The sequence below is a fragment of the Vigna unguiculata genome, chromosome 3 (assembly GCF_037176805.1).
Source record: "Vigna unguiculata cultivar grain cowpea cultivar isolate G323 ecotype 2 chromosome 3, ASM3717680v1, whole genome shotgun sequence".
In the NCBI taxonomy this organism is placed as follows: domain Eukaryota; kingdom Viridiplantae; phylum Streptophyta; class Magnoliopsida; order Fabales; family Fabaceae; genus Vigna; species Vigna unguiculata.
Genome location: NC_140794.1, coordinates 64,087,227 through 64,108,207, shown reverse-complemented (window position 1 = coordinate 64,108,207; position 20,981 = coordinate 64,087,227). Strand labels below are relative to the sequence as shown.

Here is a 20,981-nt window from a genome sequence, read left to right as displayed (position 1 = left end):
AACTTTACTTGAATCCTTAAGTCACCACACACACTACTTTATCATCAAAAGGGATTTCTCCACTAAATTCCCTCACACAATTCACATATTATCTCAAAACATTATCATCTCATGTCCATCATATGAAATACAGTTCTAGATACCACACCATACATGCACAACATCATTTATCATACCTTTAAGGAGTAAAACAGTCAATCATGGAAGAGTAAGTAATAAAACACATCTTTGCACCAGTCTCGCTCAAGCTAGAAGCCTTCCCTTAAGCGACAAAGGTTCTATCGCTTAACCTTGGCATTGTCGTCTGAACGAGAGCTCGAACAATTGCACTATGAGTTTTCTGCGAGTTCTCGCTTAAGCGGGACCTTTTCACCTGAGCGAAATTGTTCTTCACTCAAAACTGAAGCTCCTTGCCCGAGCGACAACTCGATGCAGAGGTTAGTTTCTGCTACTCTCGTTTAGGTGAGGGGTACTCGCTTAGGCGAGAATAACAGAATTCTCACCTGCTCCACGCATGCAAAACCAGAATCACATCATACATAACACAGTCCATACCAGTTTAGTAAAATCATCAACCCATATATCAATACAAAATCAAAGATCTAGACAAACAACTTATTTTTGCAAAACTGAAAGAAAACCTAGCTTCTTTTACTTTGATAGATGTTAACCCAGCCAAAACAAAGACCAAACGGAGGAGTACAATCACACGTATGTAACTTAAAAGAACTGGTAAACAAAAATAAAGGGAAAAGAGAGTAGGGTCTAAGACCACCAATCCGAAACAGACTAGGAACTGCAGAACTAAAAAGAGATGAACAAAATGGTGATTTTTTTGTTCAACTTACATGGAGGGAAAAACATTTGTTCAACTCGGAGGAGGATCTCGCTTAAGCCCTATCTAAGGTTCTCTTTTGAGAAGAACAAGAGTGAGTGAGCTATTTTTGAGAGAAGCTGAGTAAGAGTAAAAAGAAAGAACTGGAGAGATTTTTCTAGAAAAAGACAAATGGCTGGCCTTGTCCAAAACTTGAAATAAAAGTAGGTCTAACAGTCATCTAAGGATCACCTAACAACTATATCACCTAATTAATAAAAAAATTAACCGCAAATACTCAGTTTGAAAACAAAATATTAAATTTATTAAGTACTCAATGTATTAAAAAAACTCAATTAAAAATTCACAAATTTATAAGAAACTTAAAACATAATTAAGTTATTATTTTAATTTAACTCTAAACAATATTCAAACTATATTTTAATCTAAGATGAATAACTTACGTAAGTAGTTAATTGATGTGAAAAAAATCTTCAAATTGCACAACTAACTTCCTTTTATCGTAAATAAAAGCTATTACATAAAATTATTATTTATATTTCATCAGATATTCATCTTCATTCCATTAGAAAACAAGTTGAAAAGGAAGTTCGCATGTTCGAAAACACTATCTAATTGTTGATGTCTTATAAAACCAGCTTCACTTCTATTATCTCCAAGATAGATGAACATCAACAACATCATCCTTCCATTTTGAAGGAGGCTATTAGTTAAGCCAGTTAAGTTATACAGTTTCTTTACCACTTTTTATTTTGTTTTTACATTATTTTATTTATAGTCTTTGTTCACGTATATTTTTCTTTTCACCATAACAAAGTTGTTTTCCTATCGTAAAATATTTTCTCTTCCTTTCATAATAGAAAAGTTGTCTCCGTTAAACTTTTATCCAAAAAGTTGTCTTAATTATTCACTCTAGTTGTTTATATCGCGATAAACAATTTAACATTTATATCTATCTATATAAAGAAATATTTATAGCATTTTTTAATTTTATTTTTTTAAAATTAAAATAACTACATTTTTACTTGTTCTTTTGTAAATGACTGTATTAAAAATAAAAATAATTATTTCACCACAATTTTATTTGAATTTAGTTAATTTTTTTAAAATTAAATATGAAAAAAAGTGAACACACTTCTATATTAATTATAGAATTAAAAATTATAAGAATAGCAATTTTTCTACTATTACATCTTTCACATTTATTAATAAATGCAAATTTTCTGTGAGTTTAAGAGAATTCTTTAATCATATAGTAAAGTAGGAGTCAGTGCTCAACAATTAGCAATAGCACCCCTTGTTGGTTCAGCATGGGTTTGTTTATTATAGGGTTTTGCCAGAGCCAACCATGAACCTCACTCCCCTTTCTGCACCATGACGGACCGTGAGCGTGAACGTGAGCGTGACCGGACTCGGGACAGAGAAAGAAAACGAAGAAGAGACAAGGACGACCGCGACCGCGATCGTGAGCGAGAGAAAGGCGACCGCGACCGCGACCGCGAGCGAGAGAAAGGCGACCGCGACCGTGAGCGAGAGAAAGGCGACCGCGAGCGAGACAAAGGCGACCGCGACCGTGAACGAGACAAGGACGACCGCGACCGTGAACGAGACAAGGACGACCGCGAACGCGAACGTGAACGAGAACGAGAAAAGGATGACCGCGATCGGGAACGTGAGCGTGAGCGTGACAGAGTGCGAAGCAAGAGATCCCGTTCGCGTTCGCCTGACCGTGGGCGCTCCCGCCACGCGCGCTCGCCGTCTCCCAGCGACCGCTCCCACCGGCGGCGCCACCACCGGACGCCCACCCCCGAGCAGCCGAGGAAGCGCCACCGGAGAGAGTCCGTGGAGGAGGAGCACAAGGAGACGAAGAAAGCGGTGTCGGACTTCGTGGATGGTATCGCTAAGGAGCAGCAGCAGAAACAGAAGGAGAACGGAGGAGAAGCTGAGGGCAACGAGGACGAATTGGAGATGATGAAGATGCTAGGCATTCCCGTAGGATTTGACTCCACCAAGGGGAAACCGGTTCCCGGTGCTGACGTCAGCGGCGTCAGAGCCGTCACCAAGCGCCAACCGCGTCAGTACATGAACCGCCGCGGTGGCTTCAATCGTCCATTGCCTGCTGAGAGGAATCGCTAGGTTTTTTATTTTTTCAGGTTTGTTCATTTTCTTTCCATTTGGAACAGATGTATTAGGGTTATGTTAGAATTTGATGGTTGCCGCTTGCAATTAGACTCGGATTTAGTTTAGTTCAGCATATGATTGAAATTTGGATTGTTTTTTGTGTTCCAGACAGTGACGATTAATAATAAATTAGCGACTGTGTGTGTCGATTTGTGATGATAGCTTTTATTCATATTGTTTGATGGAGTGTGTCGTTCTTATTGTGTTATACATTCTGGAGTTTAGTGCTTATGCTTAGCTCGATTTTGCTGTGGATACATAGTTCACTTTTGATGCTAGCGTGTTTTGTCAAAATCGTGTTATCTTTGACAATTATTTTGTAGTGCCTTATCTGTGTGACCTGTCCCAATAGATAACTGTTAATACTTCCCGATTTTCTCCTCTTTCACCCGGTTAGAATAAGTATTAAATGTTGGGTAGGAAGTATGGTAGAGTAATTATTAAATCTGAGTATGTTATAGTTATTATTAAATCTGAGTAGAGAGTAGTGTCTTGGGAATATTTTCCAGCTGTACCTAGTTCTGTACCTAGGTGTCTAGTGCAAACTTTTGATCTTCCATCTTGTATCAAATTTCTATCATTATAAATATTATATCATAAAAGGGCTTCCAAACATATACATCCTCTTCTCTCTTTGTAATCTTTACCGACCTAAAATCCACTTCTTAACATGATATTAGAACTATTGGTTAGAATCCATCTTAGTGAAATTTGTTTTTTTGGATCTATTGTTCCATCCGCTATTGGACCATCCATTAATGTCCAATCCCATGCACGATATGCATATGCCTCGGCATGAGGGATGTATTGGAAGTTTCACATTGACTAGAGATAAAACTAATTCACAATATATTAGTAGGTGCAAACTTCACCTTACAAGTTGATTTTGTAAGTTTGAGTTAATCTTAAAGTTCACTTTACATCGAAGAACATATGTTTGCTTTTCAAAAGACTAGATGGTGGTCTTTTACAAATGATATTGTTCTATAATTTGTAGGGCAACCATGTCTTTCATCTAAATTTCGTTGGACATAACATATTCCAGTTTAGGGTTTTTTCAGTATCTGTCATTGAAATTAGTTATACTCAACAATTCTCTAACAATAGGGATGAAAATGACCATGATAATCACCATGATATAGTTCTTTATGAGTATGACCCAGAAAATTATCATCATTCAATGGTCAAGACTTTATCCAAATCTGAGGTTACATGCTTCTCACTGTACTTGAAATGTAGTTTTGGTGAAAAGGCTTTGATGAAGAAGCAAAAGCGCTATCTGTTGGCAACTTCAGAGGAGCATACTGGCCCTGTTCCATTAGAGGGACAAGAAGAACTAAATCTGAGTGCTATCTGACATCTGGATGAAAGCAATTATGCAGTATGAATGGATTAAGAGCAGGAGATGTCATCAGATTGAGAGTAGACTACTAGACAAAGGGCAGAGCAAGTTTATTCATATTATGAAACTTTAGTTGTTTTTGAACTTTATAAAATGCCTTTGTAATGTATGGAACAATAATTTTGTTTTGGGTGGTCCATTATTATGTTTTTGGAACCTACAATCCAGAAGAATTATCAACACTTATCTTTAAAATGATTTTTAAATATTTATTGTATGGTTAGAAAACTGTTGGAAGTCTCACATCGACTAGAGATAAGACCAATTCACAATATATAAGTGTATGCAAACCTAATCTTACAAACCGGTTTTATAAGGTGAGGTTTGCACCCATTTATATACTGTAAATTAGCTTATCTTTAGTTGATGTGGGACTTCAAATACACCCTATTCCCGACTATGGTAACTTAACACCAAAAATAGAGTTTCATATCTGTGTTTATTTAGTCATATTACATGCCCACAACAATTAGTAAAGCTCTACTCCCTTAAAAATTAATGCCTGTTACTCTCCAATCAAGCTTACCCTCAGAGTAAGTAAATTACTCTCACCTTGCCTATGTTGTACCCTTTTAGACAAACTGCGTACCCTCTATGATATATTTTTGAATTTATATTTTCATATTTCACTATTGTTTTTTAGAGTTGGTTTATTTAATTTCAACATATAGGAAACATTGATATAATCATAGAGGAATGTGAGAGGCAAGAGTAGTACGATGATATACTCTTATTGGACTCTTGTAGTTTGAATCTCTCTACCAATATGATGGCATGGTCCTACATTGAGTTGTATGAGATGCTTGATGAAGTACATAAGTGGCTTTGTTCTCCCCCCTTGAAAATTACCTTTTAAGGAAGGGTCTCCCAAATGCTTGGGTGCTTATGACATAAGTTCTGAATTCTGACTGGGCATAATAGTAGTAATAACTGACTATATATATGCTCTGATAAATCAGATTTTATGTAATTGAGCTTGCAGCTCGACTGCTCTTTTGTTTGTATCACTTTTGTTGAACAAAAGATTAGTCAGTATGTTAGCTTTTGAAAGGGATAAGCTATGTCAATCATTGTTATTAAACTTGCAATTTAACTTGTTAAGTCGCCCTAGATCACGAGCTCACTACCCCTTTTCTAGTTATATCAGTTGTAGTGTAATTTTTTGGTAAACTCGGTGGCCTTGTTGTGAACTTGTCCAATCTAACGAGTTCAGGACTGAGAGGACAAGTTTAGCAGTGGGTTGTTTTAAAATGAAACGACTCCTTTCTGGGTTGTTTGGATTTGCGAAAATAGGAGAAAAGGAGAAAACCTACTATTAGGGTTTTTCATTATCGCATTTCTTAGCTTCCCTTCTCTTTGCTGTTGACAAGGGTGTTTCTTCTCTTTGTTCTTCATCTGTGATTTAGTTCTCTTTCATTTTCTCTGTGATTAGGCCTTGTTCCTTCCCCACTGCAATTTGGTTCTATTTCTTCCTCTCTTTGATTTGGCTTTCTTGTGAGCTTATTTAGAAGCAATCCACCACTAGATTTAGTTCATTTTTTGTTTATGTATACTATTTTGTCTATTTGGGATTGAAATATCGACTCATTATGTTATTTATAGGTGTTTTAATACACACACAAATTATATGAAGGAAACTCTTGCGAGTTTTATAATTCGAGCATGAGTCGAATTTACTAAGCTTCCATGAGTTTGTGAATTCTCATTTTTGACAACCTTGGTGTCATTGTAAGTTGGAAAATATTATTATTGGCAAGGGTCGATGGTTATCCACTATCACTCCTTAGAAATCCATGTTCTGGAAAAGCCACCCCTTGACATTAATGAACATGTGCTCCTAGTTATATCTTAGTATCTGATAAAAATGTTCTATTACATTCTTAGTTTGTGTAATTGGTGTTTCTAAACTCTGAAACATCTTGGGTTAATTTTCCTGCATAAATATTTTTGTCTTGTATATTTACGACAGTGTTGGTTGGATGTCTTTTCCGCTGTAACAAGTCACAGTCACCGAGATTCTGTTCGTGTAGCTGGTTATCTTGCTTAAGAGTGGTGTGATTTATACAATATTGTTTGTAATATGCATTCAGTTAACCAATCAGGCAACCCTCAATTCAGCCATTTTTTTTTTCATTTTCATTTAAAAAGTGCAAAACGCAGATTTCTCCGTTTACTTGGTATGAAATATCTTTCTCACTACTTCGCATTTTGGCTTGCCTAAACGACTTTGCATTTGTTCATTGCAGATGAGTAATATCCTTTGGCGGTGGTTCAATTGTGTTGTGAAATATTGGAGCCAGAAACTCTAGGCGCAACTCAAAGTGAAAGTTTGTAAGATATCCTGTGCTACTTTCAGCTCGATACCCTTTGTAGGCATGTTTATCTTTACCTTACATTCATAGAATTTGTGAAATTTTCATGCGGTATCTATAATTTTTGCGGCATGCCTTAACACGGGCGATGCACATGTTTTATGTTATCAAGTGATTCTGGATTTCAATATAATTAATGCATGACCAATGGATTTCAATATCATATATATTTAGTTTTGGTATCTACGGGTATGGTTCACGTTTAATGTACAGAGCAAGAATGATATTTTGATCCAGGAGTAACACAGTATCCCAAACCATGAGTCACGAGATGCACCAGCTCTGATTCGGGACCTCTATATCCTCACCAAGGGATGTGAATGTTTCTTAACTCTGAATGAATAATCCTCGGTCGCGGGACATGACAAAAATGTTGTGGATTTCAATGGAAGATACTGTTACAATATTTTTACGATTAATCGAAAGAAAATTATTCTGAACATACTTCATAAAATAATTATTATAAAAAATCACTTATTGCCAATGTATGACAAATCATAATTATATGATAGTCTAAATTAATTTATTATGAAGTGTATATTTCAATTTAGTTATGAATTTATATTCATACTATATCTTGAAAGATAAATGTTCCATGTTAGACCATTTAATTAGCAGAACATTTTGAATTCTCTTTTTTCAACATTTACTGTCAATGTGACCTTATAGATAAAATAAAGATTTAGATGAAAGTTTGAAGTTGATGATATTATTTGAAACTGCAAACTTCATTTACACTATTGAAGTATTAAAATCAGAGATAGAATGTGAAAATTAGTTAACGAGGTCATAAAATGATATAAATTATAGAAAAGTATGGGAGAGAAGTAGAAAGGTAGTAATTTTCATGTCACATTTTAGTGAAAAAGTTCTCAAAATCAACATCCATTTACTGCTAAAAATCTTGGAAGTGTTGTTGACCGAATGACATGTTTTGGAATTGGCTCTATTGTGAATTTTGAACCGCAATAAAAAAGAAGAAACTTGAAAGGATGAAAGGTGAGAACATGTTATGCAGCAAAAGTTGAACTTAGAGAAGAGAAGAAGCATATGATATAGGAGTCACACAGAGCCTTCAATGAGAATCTTATAACGACTCTTATCGCATCACAACATAAAATCGTTAATTATAATATAAGTATATTTTATAAGTTATACTCGTACGTGTGATCCAACGGTGATTTGGCACTAAACAACATAATGTTATATATAATTGATATTTTAATGGTGATTTGCTTCCACGTCTTCATCAGGACCACATTCGTGCTTCACTTTCTAGGAAACTAGGGGCTGAATCCATTACTTCTCTAACCCACTAACTTCACTGCTTAGGCAAAATACTCTTGTTCTTTCTCATCACCAATTATTCATCTAACAAACTTAACACACTTCAAATCTATGGGCTGGTTTTGCCAAAAACAAAATAACTAATTTAATTTCGCCTATTCTATCTCATTGTTAGTTTCTGAAATCAATAAAAAATTATACTAGTCTTATTCTTTTTTTAGAAAGAAATTTATTCAATTTTTTTTTTCATTTTAATCCCAAAACATATAATATTATTATTATTGTTGTTGTTATTATTTCCGTTTCTAGACTAGAGATCAAAATAAAAAGAAAGTTAAAGAAATTAAATAAATTTTAGAAAGTTTCGGTAATTTACAGAAACAATATAATACCACTATAATATCAGGACAAATTAATCATTATTCAATAAAAAGATCTCAATCCTTCTTGGCGAAAAAAAATCCATTCCTGAACCCCTTACAAACGGAATCCAGAATGTGTGTGGAGCATATTCAAAGGCCAGATCATTTGTGCTTGACATGGTTTTAAACATTCTTTAAAATGAACTCATTTTAGAGTTTTGTTTTCCATCATAATATTAGTACATAATATTTATTAGTTTATTGATGATTCGTATCTGTTAACTGATTAATCATTTCTTTTATCAGATTCTCCTTCTATAGATCACGTCTTTTCTTTTACAAAATTTGATATGAAGAATCCAAAACCATTTTAATTCGAACTAACACATGTTGAAAAGAAATACACTGCGATATTAAATACTTTTGTTGAGCATGTTTCAAGGTTCAAAATGTAACCTTCAACTTCAACATTTATGTTTGCAGTACGCACTAAAAGTGCACTTATTCGTAATTTAATAAATACACCACGATGCTATTTAATTACACACACTAAATGCGTTTTAAATTATAACTTAAGATTGAAATCAGATTTGCGTGTCTACTATAATTTGAAACAAACAATAGCAACTTGTCTGATGAGAAAACTTATAAACTTGATATTACATGAAGAGAAAGAGAAGGAAAATGGGTCAAGTGGTAGAAGGTGTGTGAATGATAAAGGCCATAGACTGCATGTGACGCTTGTTGTCAAATGCTAAGCAACGTATATATGCATTTGGATATGCCTTTCTGCATTCATGGATTTCGTTCAGAACTTGAGAAGACTCACTGCAACCAAACATTGGAAGCTTCCACAATGTCCAATACCTCCCATCATAGTACCCTGGCATATGGCTGTTTTCCCTACGAATACACCCCAACTGTTTCCATGTTCCAATTACATCCATCTTTAGTTTTTCTAATCAACACTCATAAACCCAATTTTTTATTATCTAGAATTCACTTTGGATCTGCTACACTGAGTTAGACTTAAAATCTACTTTAAAGAAAAGACAGAAATTTATATTGTAATTATTAAGAAATAAAGTTTAAGACCAACTTAACTAAATTCTGCAAAACCAGTTTATAAGGTGAGATTTTAAGAATAATGTAATTTATGTTACTAACCTCGTCAAATTCAAGGCAAGGAATCCATCCCTTTTTGATCATGTAGTCAATCTCCTTTGCAATGGATTCATCTGAAAGAGGTGGCAGGTAGGACAGTGTTTCGAACTTCTTGTTGTTGATGGGATTCCATGTCTGAAACAAGTTCTTAAACATAATATATACACTCATCATGTTAGTTTAAACACATCAAAGATATGTATGTGGATAAGTGATTTGATGACTTCACCTTCATGCAGTAAGTCTTAGAAGAGTTGGAAGCAATCTTCCTTTTCCATGTTATAGATCCTGAAATTTGGCAGAGACTTGATGAGTTGGACTTCAAGCCAACAAAGCCAGCTCCAGCAACCTGAGCTGAAAAAGTTGCAGCAGACATTTTACTCAATTGAAGTTTTGATTTGAAAACAAAGGTTATTATGCAGTGTTTGTTTGATCTTGAATGAGGCTTCTGGTCAGAGAAAAGGAAGAAGAAAATAGGATTTAAAGATCCTGGAATAATGTGTGAAGTAGTATTTGCAAACGGTGGGCGCAAGAAAAAGGGAGAGTTTAATCAGGCTTCAACCTTTGGTTTCATCAACACTGCCAACACCATAATTTGTACCTTTGCACAGTTTTAGTTTATTAAAACTTCAGAAGTGGAGGTTGGGGCCCCCAATTTCTGATGCTGGCAAACTTTTACCATCAAGTTGAAATAAAATAAGGAAAGATTTTTTTTTTTACACTAAAAAAAATTAACTTTTATATTTGAAAGCAAGAAAGATTGAAGGGTAAAGTGGTTGATCTAAAGTGTGTGTAAAAATTTGTGGAATGTCAAATAATACTACCCATAAAATAAAGAAACGATTCCTTGACTCTCATATCAACCATGCAACGGATGGTGTGCCACGTACCAAACTTTGCCCTCTTTACTCTTTTTTGACCTTTTTTTTATTATTTGCTTAAATAATAAATGATTGAAAGTTAAAAGTAATTTTTTTTCATATTTGTTTCCACCATTTTCATTTTGTCATTCTTCATGCAATGGACAAGAAGTATGACAGAGTTACAACAGTTTTTGTGGTCTTTGGTTTATAAGAGCATATACAAAGAAAATATAGTTTTGAAAGAAGCCTTTACTTAATTTTATTAAAGGCTCTACGCAAAAACATAATGCATCAAATTACAATAAGGTGAATTACATTATAAGCCCTTATTTCATGTAAGTAATAAAATTATTTGAAACTTTAAAAACTAGAACAATATAATTAACGTTCAAAATATAAACTGCATATAGTATGATATTTTAGGACTGAGTCATTAGTTGTTCTCTTTATTCTGGTACAAGATGTAGTTTGGGTTAAATGTAGCAAATTTGGGCCATCTAAGTCCAATAGAAACCCAAGTCATACTCTTAAAGGAATTTGTGCTTCACTTATTCAGCAACATAATCCATTCAGATTAAATTCGTGTTCAGTGACAATCTTCATTTAATTATTGTCTTCTTCCCATCGTAAACATCCAATCACCATTAATTATTCTCTTCATTCTAATTTGTGAGAAAAATATTATATGCAACTTTCAATTCATGTCATTTATTAGGTGTCATTTCAAACTCTTTAAGCATCAAAATGTTAGAACTTCTCTTTGAGTTTCTCATAATAATTTATTATCACAAGTGGATCATGAACATAAATAACAACTACGATGAAAGTTTAGTAAACTCTAAACCGTAAATCTTAAATAAACTTCACATCTTTATCAATATCTTTGACTTAACAAAGATGATCATTTATCTTGTCACACTACATCCTTAGAACCCCTTTAAGACCATAAAAGGTATTTTCCAAAATGTAAACTTTTTTTTGTTCTCCTATGATTTAAAACTCATATAGTGCCTCCTCCTACATGTAATCATATAAAAAAGTAAATTATTTTCATACACAACCTTGAACCCCTTTTCTACAAGTTGTGAAACATTGATCAAATTTTGGTCAATATTAGACACATAATATATTTAAAATATGCCTTTCTTTCCTAACTTTCAATAGCATAAACTCATTTTCTCATGAATAAAATGAGATTATTATTTGCGATTTATAATTTGAAAACAATGAGTTTGTTTGTCCAACTATATAAAGGATTTCTAGTTGTTGGTCACGTGATTTGTGCAATTATTGTCTATCAAGCATGAAACATTAGAAGTGTTAATCATAGCAAAACATGTTGCAACAAAAAAAGTTGCTCATCTTATTCCTCTATGGTCTCATTTGCCTCTTCCACCAATCTACACTTTAAAATATGCTCTACGTGTCCAAAATCACTACATGTTTTGTCCTTGATATTCAACCTCTACTAACATTTTCTTTGAGGATGATTTGTCTTTTTATAATGTAAACAAGGGGAAAAAGTCTCATGTTGCTATCTATTGAAGTCTTCAAACTTTTTATTCTTCAATTTGTTGTTCTTCTTATCTTTACACCTTTCAAATTATATGTTCTCACATCTTTATCACCTTGTAAATTATATGTTCTCACGTGAAAACACACAGCTTGTACAAGTTTCCCATATCTTAATCAATCTTTAGTGCTTTTGAATAAATCCAAAACCAACAAGGCTCAACGCAATATTCACTTCTTAACTTTATGTATGAAAATCTTTGAAGACATACTCATTCTTAACTTCATGTATAAAAATCTTTGAAGACATACTCAGTTCAGTGAAGTCATTTGTTTTGAAAAGGATTTAGTCATAATGATAAGATGTGTTGGAAAAAAAAAAAAGATAAATCAAATATCGTGTTTCATTAACCAATTCATGCAATAATCACGGACCAAGATGGTCCAACAAAGCATGATATTGATCCTCTTGCAGAATGTTTGGTCAAGCACGCAATCACTAACTTGTACAGTTTCATGCATGCTTGACAACAGAACTCACTAAGAAATAGTTTAAGCAGAATCGAAAGACTTTAAAGCACTTGCAAAATTGAAGTCTTACTTTATAGACAAAACATTTACTACTTATTAGTCTACCAATGATTAGCAACAATTACTGTTAACTATTGCTAATTATTGCTCTACCAATGATTAGTTACAACTACTGTTAACTATGGCTAATTATTGATCTATAAATGATTAGCTATAACGATTGTTTACTAACAATGTGTCTATACACGTTCACTTAATCTTCAGGATGTCTCTGTCAACACCGAAATATCTGCTGTACAATCAAATTGGTAGAAATTAAAGATGCAGGCTAACAATAGATCTTCCATCCACCAGTCCGAACACTTTTAACTAAATGAGAGCCATACGTCAACATGAAAAGACAACCCACAGAAACATTAATTTTAGCATAAATAAATCCTTCAATGCGATCCACCAAAACGCGCAACGAAAAATGTGAATTTGAAATAGTAACCGTATAACAAAAGTAAATCTAAAATTCTTACTTACATGATAATATGAATGACAATGTTGAAATAAATTATAATTTATAAATATATGTATTTGAACTGTGTCTAAATGAAGAATATTAATTTAAAATCTAAAGAATTACTGAGTAAGAAAACAGAAGGGGGTTGAAGCTTGAGGGTAGTAGCAGGACCTACAAAACTGGTCAATGCCAAAGCTTCATGCAGAACCCCGCCGGAACCACTGATATTCTCTTGCTGGATATACATTCTGAGAAGGTGTCCACAAGTTGTTCTGCAAGAGATGCTGGATCTTCAAGAAATGTATCAATGTATATTTTCACAATCCTAACTTCTTGAGGGGTGGCTCTTAAGCTGTACCAAGTCAGAAATTTCTGCCTGAAGTTCTTCTCTATGTGCCCTTCACACTCTAACCACCTAATCACCTTCACATAATACTCAAAATCACGCTCCGAAAACCCATTCGTGATGCGCCCTTCATCTTGTCTTTCTCCGCTTCTCTTCTTCGATGTGCTTCCATCCTGGGGACCCTCCCTTTTCCCTGATCCATTTTCTTGATCTTTCGCACTCGATTTCGATCTTCCAATCCTTCCTGCACCATCTTTAAGGCTTTCCAACTTGCACGGAGTATTTGGTAACCCTCCTTCCGAGCTACCTACCAACGGCACACATTCCCTGCCCGTTACAACTGGGGAATTCAAACCTTCGTCAATGCTCATGATGTCCTCGGTCACTTGTTCCTCCGGCGAGTGCTTGTCTTCCAGCTTTAGCACATCGGAACTGGGTATGGAGGCAGCCATTCCTGTAGCATGCTGCTTGTCTGACAAAGAATCTGCATCAGGAGGAATACCCACAACATCTATGTTGGAACAGTTAACAGCATCATTAGATAAATTTCCAGAAGCAAGCTGGTCGCTTTCCTTGCGAAAAGAAGGATAATGACCTGCTCGGTGGTTATCGGTCAGCTCACTGTATGGATTGCAGTTATTAGTTTCATCTTCCACTGATGACGGATTGGAAAGGCTGCTACAGTTGGTTACTGGGCTCTGACTTCTCTCTGTTGCTGAGCAATTAGGAACTTCATCCTCGCCAAGCTCTGTTGAGATTTGAACTTCGCACACACCTGACTCCCTCGAATCATTTGGAACAACTTTGAAACTGTACTCTGTACCTGGAAGTAGACCTCTCACACTGAACCTTCTATTTGGTACGAGCGAGGTGCATGTCGGCTCCATCGGATACTCCACTTCATCAGCTTTGCGGTACCACATGGTGTAAGCAGGGATGTTTTCACCACAGGGTTCTTCGGAACCCAAAATAATAGTGAGGGATGTGGCGGTGACATCTTCAAACCTCACCATATTTGGAGTCAGCAAATGTGCACCTGAAAATGTGATGTATACACAGAGATCAATGTTATAACATTATTCGAGAATCTGAACCCAGTCAAAAAATTTAATCTACCGATAACAGTACAATATTTGCATCCAATAGGGAGCGGATTCAATGACCCACTTCAATTTTCAAAAAAGAAATAATAAAAAACAGATGAAAATAAGTTACTTGACTTTTTCCTCAAAAAAGTCACTGAATCCGCTTGACATCCAATACCATGGTCATGTGCTTTGAAACAAAAATGTAAAAAGAATAACCTTTGTAGTCGGTCATATATCGTGTTTTGGCTGCTGATCCCAGAAATAGTTTTTCACAAAAAGTAAATTAACATTATTACATCTTGCCAAAAGTAATTTTGACATCCCAACCAATTATCAAAAATTAATTTTGGGAGACCATTCCCAAACATAAATCTCATTCTTATAAAATTACTCGAGTGTTTCAATGTCTTACCAATGACCCAAACAAGTTCGAAAAATTAAGATAAAATAATTGAAAGTCATAAACTAGTTAGTTCCATATATAAAACAAATCAGAAGGGAAATTGCAAATGATATAGATTCACAAGGGAAATTGAGAAAAAAATAACAGCAGAGTGATCACCTTGAGTTGTTGGATTGGGTGATGATGGCAAGATCCTTTTCGAAAGCAGTGAATCAAGCGATTCAAGAGCAAAACCACATTGCTTCTGAACCTCAGGTCCTGATGAAAGCCTGTTCACAATTCCCCTACCAATCTTCACCGGTGAGCCAGTGAGTGGGCCCACTTCAGGTTCAAGTTTCTTCACTGCTTCATCAACAATTTTATAAAGTTCGTCATACTTTTCAGTTCCTTGTAAAAGTCTCTGGCTTAAGGAGACACGATAACAGAGTATATCTACACGTCTAGTATCCTTTGCTACCATCAGTTGTTTTCTCCAGCATCTAATATATTTTGATAAACAAGCCCAGATGAGATTGATCTAACCTTACAAATTGCCAAAATTTCATCCTATGATTAATTTGGCACATACATCACGCAGTAAAAAATAACTTTACCATATTTTGATAGAGTAGTGTCTTTGCCATAATGTTGAGTAGAGTGTCTTACCATAGCTAAGCAATCAAAAATAACATTCAACAAATAATCAATCTCTCTCTTTCAGAAAACTGATCATGCCTAAGATTCTTCTTGAAATATCAGCCCTATGCATGTATAAAGCAAATTACGCACTAAATAAAGCCATGATCCAATTTGCTATCATACACAACCTAGAGCTTCATGATCACGTAAAAAAAAAGGGAGCAAGATTTTTTTCTTTTTGAAATGGGAAGAGACAATCTACATCTTAATATCATTGACTCATTTTATACAGTTGGACCAGATGTGAACTTTAGAATGAAAGGTATTCTAAGACTACTCAGTTGACTTTTTATCCCAATTTTTTTTGTCTATTCTGAAATTCTTTTGATGGATTTTGCAAACAGCAAATGACTCAATACAATTTTCTAGAACCCTGATACATATTATTTATTTGCAAGTGTAGCAAAAACACTCCAAGAAAATTGATACAATCTTCTAAAACCCTGTTGCATATTAATTATTTGCATGTGTAGTAAAAAAAAAAGCAACAAGTATTTAAATAGAGAGAGGGAGAAAAGAAGCAGAATTTTAAATCAATAATTGATGTAATCTAAGAAATTGAAAAGCATAAGTATTACCCGAGTAAATCATTTACTTTCCCACAAGCAACACAGTAGAAGCCTCCATCAAGCTTGGGACGCTCCCCATCTTTGCCAATTCCAGAACCATCATGTTTTAAAGCACACTCAAGGTGGCATGACAAGCCACATGAAACACCTGGAAATGGATTCTCAGAACTACATATTAACCACAGGCTAGGGTCTTTGTTATCATCATATTGATGACAAATGCAACATGAACATCTTTTACAAAATGCATCTGCTTGATTCAGGGTAGCTTTGCAGGCTGAGTTCTTGCAGTATGTAGTATTAACAGAATCACTACCATTATTATTGACTGAAATGCTGGTCACAGGAACAGGTAAGTGAGAAGGATTCTCAGATTTTCTCTGCCTTTTAGCAGGTTTCTGACCAGATGCAGGAGAAGAAGAATGTGGTTCAGGGTCTGTTGCAGCTTCATGGCCCCCTGATTTCTTTTCAGAAACAATTTTTAGAAGATTTTCTATAATTTTCAACTTCGTCAACCCAGTATACTTTCTCTCTTTTCCCATCTCTGCACACAATATTTGCAAAATCTCCTGACGGCTCCATGACTGCAGCATCTCAGATGCACCATGAGACCACTTAGATACTTCATATACAAGTTCTCTTTTTTCCTCCATACTCAATTTACTGCACTTGGAAGGATCAAGAGCAAGACCTGAGATTAAGCAAAAGAAAACACATCATTATCTGCACAACAGATACATGAAAACACTCCAACATTAAAACATCCAAGTAGTGAAGGAGACAAGCTAGATCCACAGAGACTCATACCATCATATATTTTTTTTTCAAATTTCTTCAGAATAAATGAATTATTATTGCAATTATCGTTCTACATACGTATTAAATCAGTAAGTTATCTGCCAAGTTATGGCCTCAATTTTGTAATAGTATAAAACTTTGACTACTTAAAAAATATTGCCAAGAAGGCCAAAACAAGTAACACAAGGAAAGGTATACAACTGGAACCAGTTGACTTTGCACCACAAGGACATACCAACCATTTGAAACACTGTAAGAAATAAAAACATAGGAGACATCGTGCAAGGGACTAGTCAAGTAAGACAATTAAGCAGTTGGACATAATCTTCTTTGACCTTTATTGGAGACTCCATTCTCCTAATATAGAACTCATAGACCCGCTAATTTATTAGCTGGCCCATCGTACACCAAATTACAAACTGACTAACCATACTCCCTCCCTTATAATACAACAATAAAGTATTTTGCACTTCTCACGAAGCCAGTTCTACGACCCTAAATACACAATCACAGAAACAAAATAAAAAAATATATAAAAACAAAAATCAAATCAAATATAGAAACAAAAACAAGCATAAACACCTCTATTATGATGAACTGAAAAATAAATAAAAAGCTAATCACCACCCAATATTCAGAAAAGGCACACAGGAAGAGATCACGATAAATTAAATCAAACTTCGGGAAAATAAGAGAGGCCACAATGCTAAAATACCACCATACGGATTAATCTATACGTGGATCGTCAAATTGAGCAGAAAGTAAATCTCATGAGCCTGAACAAAGCGCAGATAAAGAATTCTTGAGAGAATTCAATCACCCCAGTTTCAACAGAACGGAAAAGTGAGCACTATGCATGAAAATTAGAAGAAACAGAGTGACGAATAAGCAATTCACCCTCAAAAGACGAATCTGTAGCCATAGATATGCAACACGAAGGAATCACTCAACCCACCACATTACCGCCAAAAGCCCAAAACTTGATCGAACCTGCACAACACAAAATCCAACCCGCATCATGGGTCGCCGTTCATAAACCAAAAAATGATAAATTAAAGGGAAAAAATTATGAGAACCGAAAATATTAAGAGAGAGAGAGAGAGGGAATGGAATAACAAGTACCAAAAATAGATGCTTGGAATTGTAGAAGAAAAAAAGGAATCCATTAACAGAAAAGTTAGTCTCAGTCACAGTTTCTCTGCGCGTGTAAAAGAGGGAGATTGGAGGTGGTGGTGGTGGTGGTGGTGGCGGAGGACCTTGCTTTTAGAGAGAGAAAGCTCCCAAGTTGTATAGAGAAAAGAGTGAGAGAGAGAGAAAGAGAGAAGAGTTTGCTTTGTTTGTTTGATAAAAATAAAAAATAAAAATAAAAAAATAAAACAGCTGCATGCTCTGTTGCTATTGATATTGCGATTCTCACTCACTCGAGACATTTTTACATTTCAGCCTTGGTTCGGTTGGAATTTGGAATAATCCAAGTTAGAAAATTACCGAACTATCCTTCACCTGTTATGTACAGCAGTATCTTCTTCCACCTCATACACAAGTTTGTTAAAAATAAATTTAGTTGTTTAAAACAATATTTTTTTCTAAAATTAACCAACAAGATTTGTGGGTAGATAAGATATCTATCTGAAAATATAAAAAAAAAAGTGTATAAAATAAATTCCACAAAAAATATCAATGAGATCTTTCTTAATTACCTAATTGACGTAAAAAAAAATCTCATATTGAATTGAATCTCGGTGGTGGAGGGGTTAATATTGAATTGAATTAGGCGAGAGTGCATTTATTGTGTGGTGCATCCGAATTAGTGTAGCATCCACATACACCATATCCCATCACTAACCTGCACCATAAATTCATACATCATACCCATATATGAAAGGGAGTGTTCTGGTGTGACATGGCATTGCATTCTAGGACAATATTTTACCTATATGTCTTGTCTATTTCTCTCCATCTCCATTCATTGTCATTTTTCACACCTTTTTCATATATTTCATCACTCCTACAAATTTCATGCACAACTCAAATGTAAACAATGTTAATACCTCTAACTTTTTTTCATTCCTTCCTCAAATTTCTTTATAACCAGCAGTTATCGTATTAGAATGAAAAATTAGATAACTTTATACATCTTTCAAGGAAATCAATCAAAATAAAGACATGTAGATATTTAGGTTATTTTAAATCATGAAACACATTTTTTTGTGACTTTTCGTTTTGAAAACAGAACTTATTATCGAAGGACGTGACACTTTTACCTTTAAATGAATTCAAATGAGAAAACAACACTTTTAAATCTTGAAAGTTATAGTTATCATAATTTCTATTTATTAATTAACGAGTTAAATAAGTTTGTGATTATCTTCAAAATTTTGATATATTTTAATTATGGTTCTCTTGATATATATTTTTAGTATATATAGCCATTTTAATATAGTTATGTTATTTTGTTTAATAATTTAAACACATTTCTTTCAAATGTTAGTATAAAGTTGATGCTAATATTTTAAATATTCACAAAAATATATTTGAGATGTTAAAATAATTGAGTTAAAATAATTATATTAATAAATTAAAGTTTTGTATACGTATTATAATTCTACTTGAAGTTCATAAAGCATGTTTAATCTTTAATGTATATAAATAATGTTATCAACAATTTTGTATAGATATTAATTATTATTTTTCTGACAGATGTACAAAACTATCCATGGCGATGCTTAGGTTTGAAATATGGGTGGGAGAGTTAAATTTTGTTGTTGACAGTACCGAAGGAACACACATGGGTGATGAGTGATCAGGTCAACTAGGGGTATCATAGTCATTTAACATTAATTGCCCCCACAAAATTACTGCAGAAAGAAAAGTACACATTTTTTTTTAATTTATAATCAAAATTTACACAGCTTATCCATCTACTTAGCCAATCAAATTACTCCTTTGCAGAAAGTACATTATTATATTATATATATTTTTTATAATAAATGAAATTATTCACATTTTCAAGAGAGAGAAATTTTTTTTCCCATATTAAATTATATTTTTGTACAATGAGGATGTTGTGCAGTGATCTTTTCCCATCCGAGGCCACTCACTTTTTCTATTGGTTTGGCTTATAATGCAGCCCATGTTTGGTTTGTATTACACTTAAAAATTGTGTAAATTGTATGAGCATCATCAATCATGCTCTGTGGTTGTTGGTTTTCTTCTATATGTGGTACAGTACTTAAAAGATACTACTGCTTTAAGCAAATTTATGGATATGAAAATAGAAAAATAATAAAAGGGCACTTCTTATTACTGTTTTAATTAATCCAGAAAATAATTTAAGAGAATAAGGAATAAGAAAAAAAAAATAAATGGAGGATAAATGTGGGAGATCTCAACCGAATAACAGATATTTAAATGGAGTGGAGCGTTAGGAATGGTAGAAAGAAAAGGAAAAGATAAAGTGAATTATTTATAGTTAAAATGAAAACGACGTTTGCCTAAACAAAAGAGTGGCAGAGATAAGGAGGTGCCGCATAGAGCGCCGACGAAATCAAAATTATGGGTACCACCCAATGCTTACAAACCTTTCTTTCTGCTTTTCTATTTTTATTTTACAATTTTAATTCTTTTTTTATGAGAGCTCATTTTTAGAAAAATAAATTAAACAGATTTATGGTACTGTTGGAGTTGCTTAAATTTTAATATATATATATATATATATATATATATATATATATATATATATTTCGACATTAAACAAATAATGGTGCACAGGTGTTTATTATTATTTTCTTTTATCCACCTACTCTGAATAAGAAATATAAATTCGTACAGAACCAATTACTCAAGTGACGCTATTTCATATTAAATATTGAACATGAAACGTAGTTATCGAGTATTTGGGATAACTTATCTATTCTATTTTAGTATAAGATTTAAATCTTGAGATCAAGGTATACTTTGATCTTACAATAAAATTAAAATTATAACTAGTGTAATATCTATTAAGGGTAACAGAACGTACCATTGGGAGGAAATATATATTTATTTTTCACGACAAAAATAAAATAATTCAAAGATGGTAT

General features: G+C 33.9%; 3 protein-coding genes across 7 annotated transcripts; 1 reads left to right on the top strand and 2 right to left on the bottom strand.

Moving 5' to 3' along the window:
- The first annotated feature begins 2,098 nt into the window (after nucleotides 1-2,098).
- LOC114179751 (U4/U6.U5 small nuclear ribonucleoprotein) lies at nucleotides 2,099-6,953 on the top strand. Its single transcript, XM_028066177.2, has 2 exons — nucleotides 2,099-2,988; nucleotides 6,665-6,953. Exon 1 carries the CDS (start codon nucleotides 2,210-2,212, stop codon nucleotides 2,969-2,971), a length of 762 nt encoding a protein of 253 aa, XP_027921978.1. The 5' UTR covers nucleotides 2,099-2,209; the 3' UTR covers nucleotides 2,972-2,988; nucleotides 6,665-6,953.
- A 2,040-nt stretch (nucleotides 6,954-8,993) lies between these two features.
- Nucleotides 8,994-10,181, bottom strand: LOC114176527 (ribulose bisphosphate carboxylase small subunit, chloroplastic-like). 2 transcript variants are annotated; one of them, XM_028061596.2, is made up of 3 exons: nucleotides 9,833-10,181; nucleotides 9,607-9,750; nucleotides 8,994-9,359 (listed from the first exon to the last, which is right to left on the bottom strand). In XM_028061596.2, exons 1-3 carry the CDS (start codon nucleotides 9,977-9,979, stop codon nucleotides 9,129-9,131), a joined length of 522 nt encoding a protein of 173 aa, XP_027917397.1. In that variant the 5' UTR covers nucleotides 9,980-10,181; the 3' UTR covers nucleotides 8,994-9,128. The 2 variants fall into 2 exon arrangements, with proteins under 2 accessions (XP_027917397.1, XP_027917398.1); XM_028061597.2 differs by having other exon boundaries at nucleotides 9,607-9,738.
- Nucleotides 10,182-13,046: 2,865 nt separating this feature from the next.
- On the bottom strand, nucleotides 13,047-18,265 carry LOC114176014 (VIN3-like protein 2). 4 transcript variants are annotated; one of them, XM_028060903.2, is made up of 6 exons: nucleotides 18,022-18,265; nucleotides 17,797-17,889; nucleotides 16,111-16,792; nucleotides 15,014-15,333; nucleotides 13,959-14,399; nucleotides 13,047-13,874 (listed from the first exon to the last, which is right to left on the bottom strand). In XM_028060903.2, exons 2-6 carry the CDS (start codon nucleotides 17,819-17,821, stop codon nucleotides 13,201-13,203), a joined length of 2,142 nt encoding a protein of 713 aa, XP_027916704.1. In that variant the 5' UTR covers nucleotides 17,822-17,889; nucleotides 18,022-18,265; the 3' UTR covers nucleotides 13,047-13,200. The 4 variants fall into 4 exon arrangements, with proteins under 4 accessions (XP_027916704.1, XP_027916705.1, XP_027916706.1 ...); XM_028060904.2 differs by having other exon boundaries at nucleotides 13,047-13,847; XM_028060905.2 differs by having other exon boundaries at nucleotides 13,047-13,835.
- Nucleotides 18,266-20,981: the final 2,716 nt, after the last annotated feature.